The sequence below is a fragment of the Nannochloropsis gaditana genome (assembly GCF_000240725.1).
Source record: "Nannochloropsis gaditana CCMP526 unplaced genomic scaffold scaffold045, whole genome shotgun sequence".
In the NCBI taxonomy this organism is placed as follows: Eukaryota; class Eustigmatophyceae; order Eustigmatales; family Monodopsidaceae; genus Microchloropsis; species Microchloropsis gaditana.
The window spans coordinates 41616-57762 of record NW_005803908.1 but is presented as its reverse complement, the minus strand read 5'-3'; the positions used below and the strand labels follow the sequence as shown (position 1 = coordinate 57762).

The 16147-nt window shown below is 53.8% G+C and overlaps 1 protein-coding gene across 1 annotated transcript; it reads right to left on the bottom strand.

Moving 5' to 3' along the window:
- Nucleotides 1-1980: 1980 nt before the first annotated feature.
- On the bottom strand, nucleotides 1981-15602 carry ABCC1 (ATP-binding cassette, subfamily C (CFTR/MRP), member 1; the record flags this gene model as incomplete). Its single annotated transcript, XM_005856084.1, has 34 exons — nucleotides 1981-3280; nucleotides 3431-3663; nucleotides 4660-4763; nucleotides 4918-4971; nucleotides 5390-5516; nucleotides 5803-5928; nucleotides 6175-6316; nucleotides 6412-6462; nucleotides 6576-6729; nucleotides 6899-7006; nucleotides 7182-7293; nucleotides 7537-7684; nucleotides 7800-7905; nucleotides 8049-8114; nucleotides 8325-8682; nucleotides 8804-8915; nucleotides 9117-9535; nucleotides 9600-9739; nucleotides 9935-10109; nucleotides 10306-10388; nucleotides 10541-10606; nucleotides 10875-10985; nucleotides 11281-11461; nucleotides 11646-11717; nucleotides 12190-12677; nucleotides 12771-12905; nucleotides 13391-13483; nucleotides 13677-13785; nucleotides 14055-14162; nucleotides 14329-14639; nucleotides 14734-14986; nucleotides 15058-15176; nucleotides 15370-15450; nucleotides 15524-15602. Coding segments are annotated over 34 exons (5979 nt in total), but the record flags the coding sequence as incomplete, so codon positions are not given.
- Nucleotides 15603-16147: the final 545 nt, after the last annotated feature.

Genomic DNA, 16147 nt, shown 5'->3' with positions numbered 1-16147 from the left:
AGTCAGCAGCCCGTCGACGCTCGACTTCCAGGTCCTGCCTGGAGACGTTGCTCTCGGTGTAGGATGGAGAATACACTGCATCTCGTGCAGGCCGATGCTTCCGCGCCGGGGAACGCAAGGGAGATGCTGACCCTTGATTCCCTCGGTAGAATGTTCTGTCGTCCGGGAGACCGTCCACTTCTAGCCGCGACTTTGCCAAGGCCTCCGCCCAAGTCTCATGGCCTCGTTTGCTGATGATTGTCGTATGTTCCCCCTCCTCCTCTTCATCGTCATCCTCTTCTTCCTCCATTTTCTGCTGTTCTCGGCCCCATCGGATGCTTTTCCGGCTAGACCGTCCTCTCCTATTGTCAAGGGCTGAATGTGCAGGTTCATGGCTCCGTCGATAATATTTACTCGCTGCTCTCGAGGTATTTTTACCTCCCAAGCGAAAGAAATCCCGAATGCTTTGTGTAAGCTGTGGGCTTACGAAAGGGTGGTCAGAGTAAGAAGAGGGAGGGCTGCGGCCCTGATAGTGATCTCGACGCTTGGAGTGCGACCCGTGAGGGTAATGATGGTAATTGCGATTTCGGTGTCGTCTGTAGGCATAAGCCCTGTCCCTCTCGTCATCGCTACTGCTACTGCAGGACTCCCACTGACCACTGCTGCAGCTGCTACAGTCATACGCCACCCTTTTGTCTGCCCGGGGCACGTCCGCGTGCGCGAAGCGATTTGCTTTTTCGGCGCCTTTTGTCTTGTGACGAGAAGCGCCAGTCTTAAAGCAGTCGACGTGGGTTTTTATGTGATGGGTATGTGATGAATGGGGGGAAAGGTTTCGCCCCTCACGCGGGCTATTGCTACGTCGTGGGCTCGAATTGATGGTTCGATGGCGCGAACGTGTTGCACTCTCCTTCCTCTCCTCTGCTTCTACGTCGCCGCTATTTAATGGATAATGGTGATGTTGGTGGTCACGAGTGACTGCCGCCACATCCTCATTCTCCTCATCCTTATTGCCGGTAATATTACTGTCATGATGTGGCACAGCGGGTTCCTCCTCTGTCAAGTTCTCCCGTGGAGGAGACTGGCATAGTGGTGACTTGCGAGCCCTATACGCCTTTCCCTTGGGTATTTCAGACGACATCTGTCTCATCTGCTTCTTACTTTGCCATTTATAGATCGCAGCAGCCCTGTGATCGCTCTCAGCTTTCATGATTTCACACGTTACGAGGCGCTCGAATTCGTCTTGGGTGTAGCTTGTTTTGCCTAGACCTTCAAGTATCTGCACAAATTGCGATGCTCCAACCTCTAGACGTAACCAATGAACTAGAGTAGCAGTGTCCACTGTGCCGTCTGCTCTGCGACGGCACTTTTTAAAAGTCTCTAAAAGAGCTATGGGATCGCTGGCCTCCATTAGACAATGTCGACCCCTGCCGACCGTTTTATGTTTTTTTTTCCTGAAAACAACGTAAGGGAAGAATGATTTTTCAATTTTTAATCTTTTTAAGAATATTGATAGTGGTCGCTGCGATGGAGTAAACTGAAATCTGTTGTGGCATTTGCTTTTTAACGCGGAGCCAAATTTGTTCCATGACAGGAATTTTCAAAGTAAGGAAGAAGAATACCAAAATGTCGTACGTAAGTCAGTTCAGGAATCAAAAATTCATATAAACTAACGAACAGATCCAAGCATCCGTGCGCGGTGTCGCGGTGGCGGTATATACGTAGGGCTGTAGGTGCGAAAAAAAGGACTTTTGGCTCTGCCTCCACATGGGCCATCATCGTTCGCCGTTGAGCTCCAATACGGCCGGAGGGATGGGATATTGACCTCCTCCCAGTCATGCTTTTGCAAATATATGTATGCATAACGACGCTATGGTAAACAATTCGTAAGGATATGTAGGAGCATTTCTTTAGATACACATTCCTGGCAGAGTGAAACAGGCAAATTCTGGGATCGACAAACGAGAAGAAAGGTGAAATGGTCGTTGGTTTTCAAGCACAACACACATTCTGTATCTCGTTTATTCTCTTTTTATAATAATTTACTTTCCTCTCCATTTTGCGTTGTGTCGATGCATCAACCTCTATTTATTCTTCATGTACATAGCAAGAATATTGAAGAGGCCGCACGCACAAAGCCTCCCAACGTGTGCCGCCGTGTACAGACAGCAAGCTGGGTTTTCCTCGGATCTTATAATATTTGCTAGGCCAGTCTCGAACATTTGAGCGACTTCCCAGAATCGAACTCTCGCTAATACTCGCTACAATTCTTGCATTCTGGTGATTCCACACTATCGTCCCCGACATTGTCTCGCCGCTTCTGTACCGCTCGTATCCTGCATTTCCTCCTCACTCTTTCTGCACTACCCATCGCGGGTTCCGCCTCGACCCGGCACGAGCCTTTATCCTCTCGCCCGTCCTTCCCGTCGCTAGATTCATCAACGTCTTGTTTCTCCTCAAGCACCCGAGGACCCAAGACCCCGCCCCTCCCCCTTCTCGGCGTCGACGTCCCACCCGTGGCCCTCGTTTCGAGAACACTGCCGGATGCACTTCCAACCAATCTTCCTCCGCTTCCTCCCAGGCCCCCCATCGACCTTCGTGCCCGCCCTCTCCCACTCCCTCTTCCACCTGCCACCGGAGGCAGGCCGGGAGATCCGTTTTCTTCGACGGCGTGGTCGGAGGCGCAGGAGAGAGGGTCTGTGTAGCTTCCACATGGTTCGAAGAGGTTTTGGATGAAGCAACGCCAGTCGGGCCCGCCAGCCGGGCGACACCGGAGGAGAGAGGGGATGAAGACGAGGAGGAAAATGTAAAGGAAGACGGGGAGGACGGGGGGGAGGAGGGGCCCGCAGTGCTCGAATCGGGTTTTTCGGTGCTTCCTCCGGATTCGGAGACTGGTCTGGTCGTGGAGGAAGGAAGAGATCGGGCTGCAACCTCCTTTCCCATTCTTGTTCCTGGAGCGGCTAGCTTGGTGCCCGTCGAAGAAGAGAGCTCCGCCGTGGTCTTCTCGTCCCCTCCCACCGTCCCGGAAAGCGCGGGGTGCTCCGACAAACCCATGACTTCCTCCTCCTTCGTTTCCTCCCGGTCTGTCTCCCTGTCTTCCTTCTTCCGCTCCGCCCACATTTTCTCCGCCTTGACCAGCACGTCCACACAGGCATTCCACCCCATTTGCCGGGCCATTTGGGAAGGAGTGTGCCGCGGCCAAGACGTGGCTGGAATCGTAGGGTCCGCCCCGGCCTGCACTAGGCGATCGAGGATATGGCGATGCCCCGTGCCTGCCGCTTCATACAGGGCTGTCCAGCCAAACCTAAGGAGTGAGAAAGAAGGGGAGTGCGTGGATTAAAGGGGTGCCCGCACAGCGAAGCTTTTGTTGTCTTCCTACTCCCGACGAAAGCGTCAGCAAGAGAAAGCAGCTGTTCATCTCTTGGTATTCGCCATGCGATAGACGTTCACATACCTATTACGAGCGTTCATGTTCAACCCCTCCTGCGCTAACAGCCACTGCACTACTTTAAATGACCCCTTACGGGCCGCCAAGATGAGAGGAGTGTTGCCTTCATGATCCAGCGGAGCATTCAGTGTATTATCAACACCTTGCTTCCGCAAAAGCTTGGTGAGGGCGGGAAGGTCCCCTTTTCGGACTAGCTCCTCCCGGCTTGGCTTGCGGGACAGCAAAGAGAGGAATAGGCCCTGTTTCTTGTTTTTGCCTGACATGGGAACCGGCGCTTTTTTGTAGCTTGGCCACCACGGAGGATATTGCCAACCTCACACGGGCGCCAGTGCAACTTTGTCTCAAATGCGTGGTGATTAGCTCAACAGATGCGCCTTTCTGAATAAGTGATTTTGGGATGGTAATGATACTACGTGGTTAATCTTATTAGTGGCAATGCCAACGCATCGATTGCCTGGCAGAGTAAACTATTCTTGCGCGTGGCGTGCCCAAATTTCATGCCAAGACCAAGAAGGGGGGCGCCTTCTCGCGTGAATGGTATAATGGTTCGATTTGACGGAGGCTGGGGCTGGTACTTGTGGACGGGTCGGTAGCACAGCTCGCTCCTCCCGCCGGATTCGTTACTTTCCCCGCGGCAATCCCCTGCTCAGTCACGCATTTTCACAGGCACCTTCGCGTTTGTCGGGCTTAGATGATCACTTAGACGTACATAATTACTTCTTTAGTACTGGGGAAAGCAACACGTATGGGATTGACCCTTCACCCTAATTCGGCTTTATTTAACTGAAAAGCAACAAGTGCAGCCCAAGACTCGGATGTCGAGCATGTCGTACCCCGTGCTCAATCGCCCCTTCTATATCCGACGTAGTTTTTACGAGCTCTCTATTTTTGCGAAGATGAGGCACCTTTCGGTCTTCTCACGAGTTATTTTGACCCAAAACTGTCATCTCATGCCCACCGTTCTCGTGTTTTTCGGGCGTGTTTGTCATGCTTTTCGCCCCTGCTTCAAAAGCGTCCATCACCATTCCCATGTCACCCGCTGCTTTTTCAGCCAGCCCCCGGAAAGCTCCTCCTTTCTTTTTCAGCAAATTCTGTTAGAAGGGAGGGAAAATTGGTCACGGGCGTGTGCGTCGGAATAAGCGACGAAATATGAGCACTTTTGTGAGCCTCAACAAGCAAAGTACAATTCCTATCATTACCCTGCTCGAGCAGGCTGTTGCGAGTTGTTTACGCACCAGTGGTGTATCGAATTCAACAACTGTTCCGGCATCCAACACAGCGATTCGATCGTAATCCACCAGGGTAAAAATCCGGTGAGCAATGGTAAGGAGTGTGGCACCTATGCGCGTACGGGGAGTGAGAAAACCTCGTGAGTCCCGTACATTTCGTCAACAAAAAGGGCGCAGTAAAGATGAAAGCTCGGAAAGGAAGTCTCTCTCATCCGTGTTCCAGAGTTGCCAGTATTCTACTTTTCCATCGACCCCATAACCAACCTCTGAATTGAGTCCTGATAGTTTCTTGAATCAGGCGGTCCGTCTCTGCGTCCACTGTGTAGCGTTGTCGCGAAGCATGTTCAGTGTGGGTATGGGGAGGAAACGACGCATGTATGAGTGAAAAAGAGATGTCATCCTTCAACGTGTCTAGATGATAGCATGTGCAGGCAGGGAGATGAGACGGCCGTGTACGCGTCCGAATGCCCGCATGAAGATTCTCCAAGAGGATGGACAACGCATGGAGGGATACAGGTAGGCCGAAACGGTAGGACATGGCATAATGGGCAATAAGCAAACAGAGAAATCTTGCAGGCTCCTGGGTACCAGCGTACTCTCAAAGTACCGCAAATGGTCACCTCGACTACCTCTACCGCCGTACGAGATTAAAAGAATTTCTAGACCAAAGAAACAGCCGTGACTCATCGCTGGACTCCTTTCTCCATCCTTTCTCCTCGCCTTCCTCCCTTCCTACCAGCACTCGTTGCCTCGTCAAGGAGAAGTACACGGGAATGCCTCAGCAGTGCCCGCGCCATACAGAGAAGTTGTCGCTCGCCAAGGCTAAAGTTCTTCCCTCCCTCCTCCACCTCGGACAAAAGGCCCTGTGTCGTGAGGAACAAAGTGTTGAAACCAAAAAGAGAGAGGAAAGGAGAAAAGAATAATGAAAAGACGCGGTCCCGTCAGAGATCTTTGTCATATTCATGCCAAAATAGCGCGCCAGAGCTTCCCCTGCTTCCTCCTCATTTCTGTCCTATGCCGCTATTCCGCTCGGTCTTGCTGTCTCCCTTTCTCTACATCCGTTTTTCAAAAGGCTCGGCAAGAATGCCCGTCTCCTTTGTTTCCTGCTCGCCTTTCTGATTGTTGCCCTTACCCTACCCCTGCGCTTACCTGAGGCAGGCGGCGTACTTGAGCAGCCAAATGCGCACGCTCCAAGGCCCTCCAGATGTCATTATCGGAGTACTGGTCGAACGGGTCCAAATTGAAACGCACGGAACCCGTGAAGAGGACAGGGTCCTAGACAGAGGCGGGGAAGCAAGGAGGGGGAAAGAAGGATAAGGGATGGAAGGTGAAGGATCATAGGAGGAAAAATGTTCCCAAAATAGTAGTAAAGACAAGTCCACCTCTCTAATTTGACGCCCTATTCGCCTCCATGATTTCCTCAGCGTGGATTGTAAAGTCTCGAAGGACCTTGGTCTCTCCCCTGAAAATTTTCCTTCGTTCTTCGTGCCCCCCGTCCCGCTCTCTTTCCCCCTTTCCAACCTGGGGGATGATACTGAATCGGCTACGAAGGTCTTCGGTTCCCATTTCTCGCGTGTTGAGACCGTCCACTTCGATGGAACCGCTCTCCGCCTCCACGAGTCGAAGGAGGGCGAGAAGGAGCGAGGACTTTCCAGCACCAGTACTGTGGGAGAGGGGGATAAAATGGGGATAAAAAGGGGGTTGAGTGGAGGTGAGGGGGAAAATAAACTACAAACGCACAGGGCGAAAAAGACGCACCGTCCGACAATGCCAATGCGCTCGCCAGGATTGATGTCCAAAGAGAGGTTCCTGTGTCAATGTCAGAAAGCATTCAGTTGAGGATCGTCACACTCCATCTCGCATTGATGAAAAATGGCGCCAAGCATCTGTCCCGCCCCCCACCCATTCATCATCCATCTCACCGTAACACCAAGGGCAAGCCTGGCCTGTACGACAAACACAGGTTCTTGATGGCAACCTTCCCTGCTTGGGGCCATCCCGGGGGGGGGCGCTTCCCTTCGATCAATGCAGGGGCTTCGGAAGGGACCTCACTGTATTCCTGGATGCGTTCCACGGCTAGAGGTGGTAAAAAGGATGGAAGGAGGAAAGAGGAGATCGAACAAAATCAAAAGGGGTACTCTTCGTCGAGGTGTGGATGACTGATGGCTCAGGTGCCCAAAAATCATTTTTCTCTCCCCTTGCCCCTTGTTTGCTTCCTCTCCTCTCTCTCCCCAACGCTGCTTACCGACGATGTTCGTCTCCACCTCGCTGGTCATGCGCACCATCCAGTTCAGGGTCTGTGTTATAGAAAGCGCGTAGGAAATCGAGAGACCACCCTTGCCAGCCGTCACACCTGAGTTAGGGTGGAAAGAGAGGAGAAAAAAATGGGGAGGAATGGTAGATTTGAACGAAAAGAAAGTTGATTCGACATCTTATGATGGCATGGCGAGATTCTGGAGCTCACAAGATCACCTCCACGACGGATTCCATTCCTATCGCAATCCCTACCTCTTCCCTTCCCTACCTACCGTGGTCCCTGCCCAGAATGGAGAAAATGCCAGCCAGAGAGACGATGCAGGCGCCCACAAACTCGAGCCGCATCGCCAGCCATCGATTTGAGGAGATGTACATGTAATAAGCCTAGAATGGACGAGGCAGAGGAAGGAAGAGAGAGTGAAAGGGAGAACCATAATGAGCGATAGCTCCTAAACGCGGAGCTATTGGTTTCGGGACAAAGGCGACGGAAGTAGGCATCACATGTCTTGTCCCACCCCTCCATTTGTTCCATCGTTCCCTACTGTCATTTATTACAAATAACACAAGCCTTCCTAGCTTCCTGCCCTTTTTTCTGGCCTCCCTTACTTCTCCTCTTCCCACCCTCACCTGCAAATTATAATCAACCCTCTTCTCATTATCTTTGATGAACATGAACTGCGCTCGGAAGGCGCGAATGGTGCTTGTCCCCTCCAAAGAAGCCCCGAAATGTGAGAAAATTGGAGAACGCGAGACAGAATCCAACCGCTTCAGTTCACTGGGATAGCATCAAGGGGAAGTTTAAAGTGTAAGTAGTATGTTGCCAAGCACCCACACCTGGTCTCTCAACCCCCTCCTCCCCCCGTTTCTTCTCTCTGTTCCTCCCTTCTTACCGTGAAGACGGCACGTAGTAATTTTGCGCGAAGTAGTAGAGCATAAATGGCGGAACCACGGCCGGAAGAAACCAGCCGTTGACCGTCGCAATCACGATGATGGTCCCTTGAATGGGTGGGAAGAAGAAAAGGAGGAACAGAGCACGCGAGTAAATTTAGGGGGGAATTCGCGGTCGCCACGCGCGAGTCACTTGTCAACTTAAAAGCCCTGCATGTGCCCCCTCGCTTTTCCAGCCTCCCTCGACCTACCCAAGACGCCGGTCATGCACTGGAGGTACATGTAGATGGAGGGCATCAGAGTCTCGTCCACCGTGTCTAAAAGGCGAGGAGAGGGTTGTATGAGGAAAAAAAAGGCATGAGCAAGTCCATTCCAGCATCTCTCGCTTTCGCTGGCAGAATTTTCCCCTCCATTCCTCGGTTCTCTCCCTCTTTCTCTCGGTCCCCTTGTGTTCCTCGACCCCCGATATCTCATCCAGCTTCCCGTCCCCTCTCCCTCCCTCCTAGTATCCTCTGTCGATTACGCACAGGTGTCTTTCGAGAAGCGATTAAGAATGCGGCCCAAGGGTGTGGTGTCAAAGAATGCCTGCGCATCGGTAGAAAGAGAGGGTGAAGGGGAGAGACAGAATGGGATGGATGCGCGAGATAAGTAGAAATCAATCGTTGGAAACACCCCCTTCTCCTCCTTTTTCATTTCTCTCGTCAAATATGAGCATCTCTCCCCCTCCCTTCCTACCATGGGCGCCCTCATCAAACACCCCAAGATCCCCTCGTGGAACACGCGCGCGGCCCGCATCCCTGCCAACGTGAATGAAAGGAGCGTGAAGACAATCACCACCGCAGAGAGGCTGCACAGGATCGCGTAGATGCTCAGTCCGTGCTCGGCCTGTGGGATCAAAAAAGGCAAAGGAACGAAAGGGGAAAGTTGAGCAGGCAATGCACCCAAAGTGTGTGCAGTACAGCTGCATTGCATCCTCTCTCCTTCCTTCCCTCCCTCCCTCGGATACCTCTAAACTCTCGTCGCTCCAGATCGAGAGCCAGAAGTTGCTGCCGATCTGCAAGGCTTGACCGGCCCATAAAAAGGCAAGGGCGAGAAGGAAGACGCCAATGCCGCCCGCGCTGAATAAGAACGGGAGATTTGGTGGGGGCGCCGGGGGGGATTGCGATCAGTAAGTCGACACGATGTTTCGTCTTTCGCCTGACGCCAGCGTCGACGCGAGCATCTCCGCCTTTTCCCTTCTAACCCCATGCCTGTCCCCTCTCTTTCCCGCAACCCATGTTCCCTCCCCCCCACGCCTTCTTGCCCTCCCCCGCTCCTACCATCGGATGTAGGCCCTGTAGATCTTCGTGCCCACAGACCCGCGGCCCACCGCCTCTTTCTCCACCAGTTTCCCGGAATCGAGCCGTTTCTTCTTCATCGCTTCCTCCTTTCCTCCCTCCGCGTCTGTCTCCTTCTTCTGCTGCTGCGCCGCTTGTTCGATCTTCGCCTCTTTCCCCTCCACCCTGTCCTCCTTCCCAGACTCCCCCTCAGCCACCGCCTTCATGTTCAAAAGGTTGCTGCTGCTTCCCCCTCCCACCCCTCTTGTCAACTCGACGAACGTATGGCCCGTCCGGGCAAACTCCGTGTAAGTGCCCTGCAGCCGCACGACGGGGAGAGGGAGGGAGGAGGAAGAGGAATGGATGGAGGGGTCAAGGTCAGCTTGGGTAGAGAAAAGGCTGGAGAGGGTCCTGCGTCTAAACTCGTAATTTCCCCCTTTCCGCCCATGTGTCCTCCCTCCTTCCTCCCCGCCCCTCCCCGCCCACCTTGAAGGCCATCCGCTGTCCCTCCAAGAGCAGGAGCTGGTCAGCCCTCTCCAGCGTGTGAAGGTTATGCGTCGCCAGCAGCACGGTCTTCTCACGCAGGAGGCCACAGATGCAATTATCCAGGATATGCTTGGCCACCTCTGGGAAAGGAGGGAGCAAAGGAGGGAGCAAAGGAGGGAAGTACAAGGAAGGGGTGGAAAAAATGGTGATTGGTTGTGGCACCTTGGAAGGAAAGGAAGTGAAAATTACAGCCCACAAAAATGCAGTGGAAAAACGATGAGCATACTCAATCGACCATCCCTCCTTCCCTCCTCCACATTTCCCGCCTCCAATACCTGAGTCGACCGCTGCGAGGCAGTCGTCGAGCACGTAGACTTCACACTGCTGGTAAAGCGCCCGAGCCAAGGCGATACGGGCCTTCTGACCCCCTGAAAGGTTGATGCCTTTCTCTCCGATTTCCGTCTGGTCTCCTGCGGGGAGAATGGCCAGGTCAGGAAGGAGGGCGCAGGCCTGGAGGGAGGTGGAGAGGTAGGAAGGGAGGGTGGGCGGTCGTTGAGGAAAGGGACATTGCTCTCTAGGCAAGGACGGAAGCTTGAGGTGCCCCACTCAGGCCTCCTGGCGTAGTTGATCTCTGCCCTCAATTTTACTCTTGCCCTTCAACTTCTTGTCCTCCCTCTGATTCTCGTATTCCCCCCTGATTCCTCACCTCGACTACACGCGTGTACCAGCCTTGGTCGTACGCTTTTCCGAAGAGGATGTTCTCTCTGACCGTCTCGTTTTGAATCCAAGCTGTGTCGTGAGATGGACGGAAGGAAAGCCATGCAAGGAAAAGAGCGACAAGATGAGCTACACGAGCACAGGGAGGACGGAAACATAGGCAACAGGGAGGAAAGGACAAGGAAAGAATTAATCGAGCAATGGAACCGGCAGGATCGACATACCTGTCTGAGCTACGTAGGCAATGGAGCCGTGTACGCGCAAAGTCCCTTTAGAAGGGGTCAAGTCACCTAGGAAAGGGGGGAGGAGTAGACAATCAGAGGGGCCCAGAACGGAGGAAAAGGGCGCATTTCACGGGGTGGGCCCCAGCCTGTGATCAGCCTGCCCCCTGCTTCCTTCCCTTCCCGTCACTTGTGGACAAGCGACCCGTCGGTTTGACCTCCACGCCACTGGTGAAAGGGATGCTCTCCATAACTCTCACGCCATCTCCTTGCGGCACACTCTCTCGCTTTCTCCCTTCACAACCCCCTCGTCTCCCCTGATTGTGAAGACACGCACCGATCAAAGCGAGGAGGAGGCCACTCTTCCCTGCTCCCGTGGCCCCAAATATGACCGTTAAAGTCCCGGCGGGCACCGTGAACCTCAAGTCGCGGAGGAATGTAAGCGTCTCTGCGGGAAGGAAAATAGAGGACGGGACAAGGTGACCAAAAGACATGACAAGAGAAGGCAAGGTGAGCATCAAGAGGATTTTAGATCCATTCCGGGGTCCGATAGGGTCCATCTTCCCCTCCGTCCATCACATTCTTCCGAAACCCGATGCAGCGTCCTCTGCGCTTCTTTCCTCTTCGGCCCATTCTTCTCTCGCGGGGTCCTCCTTAGATCGTAACCCCCAGATTTTCTCCATCTTCCTTCGTCTTTCTCTCTCTCCCTCCCCCCTCCCCTCCCTCCCCCCCCCCTCCCATACCCGTCTCCTTCCCGTGGCCCCAGGACAGCGTCACGTCCTCCAAGACCACGGGGGGACCAACCGGTCGCGCAGGGCCCAAGGAGGGCAAAGGATCGACTTCCGGTGTCTCCAAAAAGCGTGCTATGCGTTCCAAGGAGAGGAGGGCTTCCGCAGTGGAGGAAAGCATTTGAGGAAACATGGCCTGACCAAGGAGGAGAAACGAAGGAGGAGTGAGGCTCGGGCAACAATTTCCTGCGTCTCAAGACAGCCACAGCATGATGTACAGTTTTTAATCTCGAAGTATTTGGAAAGCTTTCTCTTGATGACAGTAGAGTCCGTCGACGAGAAAGGAGAGGAGTCTGTAAATTCCCGGGGGAAAGGCTTACCAAAGGGAAGCGTAAAATGTTGAATAGCGCAATGGAGGTAAAAGCGGTGGAGGAAGTGAGCTCGTGGCCCATCTAGGAGGGGGAAGGGGAAACGAAAGGAGGAAAAAGGAGAAGGGAGGGAACGATTAAATAGATCACGAGATATTGAGGATCAAAGTCCTTGAGGACTGAGAGAGGTTACATTTTTCACCACTTCAAACTCTTTCCTCCTCTTCCCCCTCTCTCATCGTACCAGCACGTAAACTGCAAAAGACGTCAAAGAGACAGCCAAGGGGACAATGTTCCAGGTAAAACGCGCGACTATGTTGGTCATCATGTACTGACGCAGAAGCCGAAGTTCCTTGTCGCGAACTTGCCGGATTTTTTCCTGTGATTATGGAGGGAAAGGTTGTGAAAAGGAGAGGAAGATGTGAGCGGATTTCTCAATATAGGAAGGATTAGAGCGGCACATTGAGTAAAGTGGGTGGAGTTAGGAGAGAAGAAAATCAGGAGCCCAAGGAAAGACGCGTGTAAAATCATGTGATGATGGAATGCATGGACGTACCTGAAAGGACCGCTCCCACGCGTATAATTTGATGATTTTGATTCCAGAGAGAACTTCATTCGTGACCTGATAGAAATGTTGCGAGAAAATGTAGAAAGCTGCAGGATAAGGCGAAAGCCTCCAATCTGACCTTATGCCCTCCCTCCTTCCCTTCCTCCCTCTCCCTTCCCCTCTCTCCCGCCCGTCTTGGACCTTTATTCGCTCGTCCTTCACCGCCATGACTTTTCGCTGGATCTCGCGCGTGCGGCGAGCCACAAATGCGGAGATGGGAATGGAGATGAGCATGACCCCCAAGCCTCCCACGATCGCCACCCCCAGCTCCCGGTACAGGAGGAAGAGGGCCAGAGAGCATTGGTAGGGAGCAGACCACTGCCGAGGACGGGAGCCAGGAATGGAATCATATAGGAAGGGAGGGGGGAGGAGAGCGACCATGGGCAAGTGCAAGGGCAACATCGAAGGAACCGGGATTAGGGATGACGCTTCAAAACCTGGAGTGCAGCCAACCCATCCCCGTCCCTTCTCCCTCCCTCTTCATCCTCGACCCCTCCCTTTGAGCTCCCTCGACCCCCTTTCTCACTGACCAGGGTCGAGAAATAGCTCATGAGGTCCTGGAGTCTCTGCGCGTCTACGGCCATCAAATTCGTGATCTCCCCCGTGCTTTTCGCCTCCAGGCTCCGCTTCGGGGGACCAGGCTTGCTTACCACCGTGGTACCCGCCTGATGGGAGAGGGTGGGACGTAAGGAAGAAGACAGAGCCAGCATGGGGCAACGCTCCTCGTACTCATGGCAATAAAATCTCTCCACAGACGGCCCATCATCTTCCCTTCCCCTTACCCCACCATTCCCCCCGTCTTTCCCTCTGCTTCACCTTCCCCTGCTCTACACCCTCCTCCTTTGCTTCCTTTCCCTTGGATTGTCCCGGGCGTATCTTCAAGGCTTTTTTATAGACGAGCCCAATCACCGCGCTTTTGAGGCGCATGCCGGTCCGGAAGCACCGATGGAAGTATTGATGCAGACTGATAGAGGAGCAAACAGCTGAAAAGGAAGGAAGGGAGAGGAAGGTGAACAGGGGACGGAGGGGACTGGGGAGAGAAGCTAGAGAGTAAACGCCCACAACCCAACCAGTCATCTCTTCCCCCCCCCCCATCCCTCCTTCCTCCCTCCCCGTCCCCGTTCTTTTCGACAACCCCCCGACGCATTACCGGCAACAAAGAGGAGGCCCAAATATTCGAATCCGACGTAGACAGGGTCATCGCTGCCGAGATAGATTATGAGTTGCTTGAGGAGGAGGGGGCCTGGTTGGGGGAAAAGGAGAATAAAAAGACCGCGAAAAGTCAGTTTCCTCGTTACACACCATCCGTGCCTTCCATCAACATCGACATCCCGTCACTGAGATGATCCTCCAATAAATTTCCTTCCTACTCATATCCATTCCCCCCCCTGCTTTCCTTTCTCCCCGCCTTCCCCATTTCCGCCCTCTCCACGTACCGACAAAGAGCAACGAATCGTAGGCAAACTTGTAGAGGGCCGCGATGAAGAAAGTCCACCCGAAGCTCCTACGAAGAGCCCGGGCCAGGGAGGGTTTCCGACGATGCAACTGGAGGAGGGGTGAAAGGGGAAAAGGCAGGGGAGGGACAGGGTATGAGCATGTCTTACCTCGCCTGTGAGTGTCAATGGACCGGCGCTTTCTTTAAAGAAACAAGCTTTTGGCCGTTTCATCTTTTTTCGGGTGCGCCCTCGTCTTTTCTCCCTCCTACCACGTGCTCGTCCTCGCCATCACCCTCCCAGACCTCTCGCTCCTGCTCTTCTCTTCATTTCCTACCCCCTCCTGACCGCCCTCGCGCCCTCCTTCCCCCCCTCCCTCACCTGTTCGTCCTCCCAGTTCTCCTCCAAACGTCCGCATATCACGTCGGCAGTCTCCTTAGGATGCAGCTGGTACAAGTCTTCATGGGTGAGCGGCCGCTTATACCCAGTCTTCAAGAGTCAATGGGCAAAAAGAAATGTAGAATGAATGCGTTTTCTGGTGCTTCACTCATCCTCCCTGTCGTGTGTCGTCTTCCCACCTCGCCCTCCCTCCCTCCCTCCCTCCCTCCCTCCCTCCCTTCCCTCCTCCATATCCTCTCTTCCCCTTCGTCCTTACCGACAAGATCGGATTCAGCCAGGAAAAGCTGCAGAGAGAGAATAGACCCGCCTCCGTCTCCGGTAGCGGTGGGGGCAACCGTCGGGGCCCCCCCTGTGCCCCTTCCTCCTCTCCCTCCCTCCCTCCCTCCTCTTTCTCTTCCAGGAGTAAGGGTTGGCGATACATGGCCGCGTCCACCCCGTCCGCGTTGGCAGAAATGAATGTCCGACGCCGATCGGCGTTAAACAAGACCGAGAGGACGCCCCCCAGTGTCGAAAAAATGGCGCGAACGAAGACGTTGGCCTCGGCCAGACGGATGGATTGAGCAGCGTCTGTCGAGAAGAGAGAGTCGACAAGGGTCAATGATAGAAGGAATCGTTTGAGACTCGTCTCCTCCCTTCCCTTAGTCCTTTCCTCCCCCCTTACAGGCACTGTTCGCCGCCGGCACCACGGCCAAGACTCCCACCACCAGCTGCAACGTCCAATAAGCGTGCACGACCCAGGACTCTTTCATGCCCCGGGCAACCTCCATGTGGGTCAGAGGCATGGAAAGGAAAGCTCCGCCGGCGGTGACTGCGGCCGTCCACCAGGCGCCCGGCTTGAGAAGGGAGGGGATGAGGGAGGATCGGGGTCCGACAATGCAGGAATAAAAAAGGTACGTAAGCGAGTCAAGAGCATGCTCGTAGAACAATCATTCCTAAGCAATTTTGACCAAGCATTTATTCAAGCATCCTCCCGCCTCTCACGGACCTTCACATCGCTCCCCTCGCTATCCTGAAGTTTCTGCACCGTCGTGAGCACCAGAGGCGTCAGTGCCAGAAGACAGGCTACAGCTTGACGACCCACATCCAACGAATCGTATCGATAGCCTGCGCAAATGGGAGTAATGTGACGAAAAAGGGTGGTGGGATACGTGGCCCGGGGAATATAGACAGAAAGACGTGGCCAGACAATCCAGCGAATGAATCACGCCCGGGTCCCTCCACAGGACTTTGACCGCATCTCTTGCAACATGCACGGTATCTAGCTTTCTTTACCAATTTTTACTGCCACTGAACTTACCGTAGCGCACGCGTTTCTGGCGCAGAGTGATTATATACAGTACTGGGGCTAGGAGGACGAGAAGGCCGAGAGGCAGGGCACCTAAACGCACGGAGAAACAGAAGGGAGGCGGTGAAGAAAGACAACGCTAAGGGAAACGCATCAAATTGCATACAATGAGGATAGCGTAGGAGAGCAGGGGCGTGGTGGATGCGTGCAGAGGGGAAAAGGGAGGAATCTCTGGAAGGGAAGCACTAAGATGGGGTAACATTTGTCACGTACTCAGGACTTGTTCCACGAAACAGGCATGGAAGAAGTGGGCATGTGCGTCCCAGACTTCTCCGTGACAGATTGCACTCATCGGAAATGCAAATTCTTGAAGCCCGAGGTTACGCTCTCTGCGAAAGTGCTCGGTGCCTGAGTTGACGAGGACCCAACCGACTTAAGAAGGCAGGGCCAGAGCTTCAGCGGAAACGAGAGCCTTTCTTACGTATAAAGCAACTTCTATCTTTCCTGTTTGAAAGGTGAAATAGAGCGTAGGGCCACAGTAAGTGGGCGTGAGGGACTTGCGGACGTGTGCGTGGTAGCTGCCACCACCATGGCAACAAGAGAACCTGGGGGGACATTAGGAAGATACTCCTTCCTGCCCCATCCAGGGAGGCCCTTTGTAAAATCCAAAGACGCCGTAATGAAGCGGTCTTGAAGACATCCACAGGTCTCACGAGGCATGCCTGCGAGGACGACACTGGTCGTGGTTTCGATCTATTTCCACGCTAGCGTGCCGCTGCCGGCGATGCCA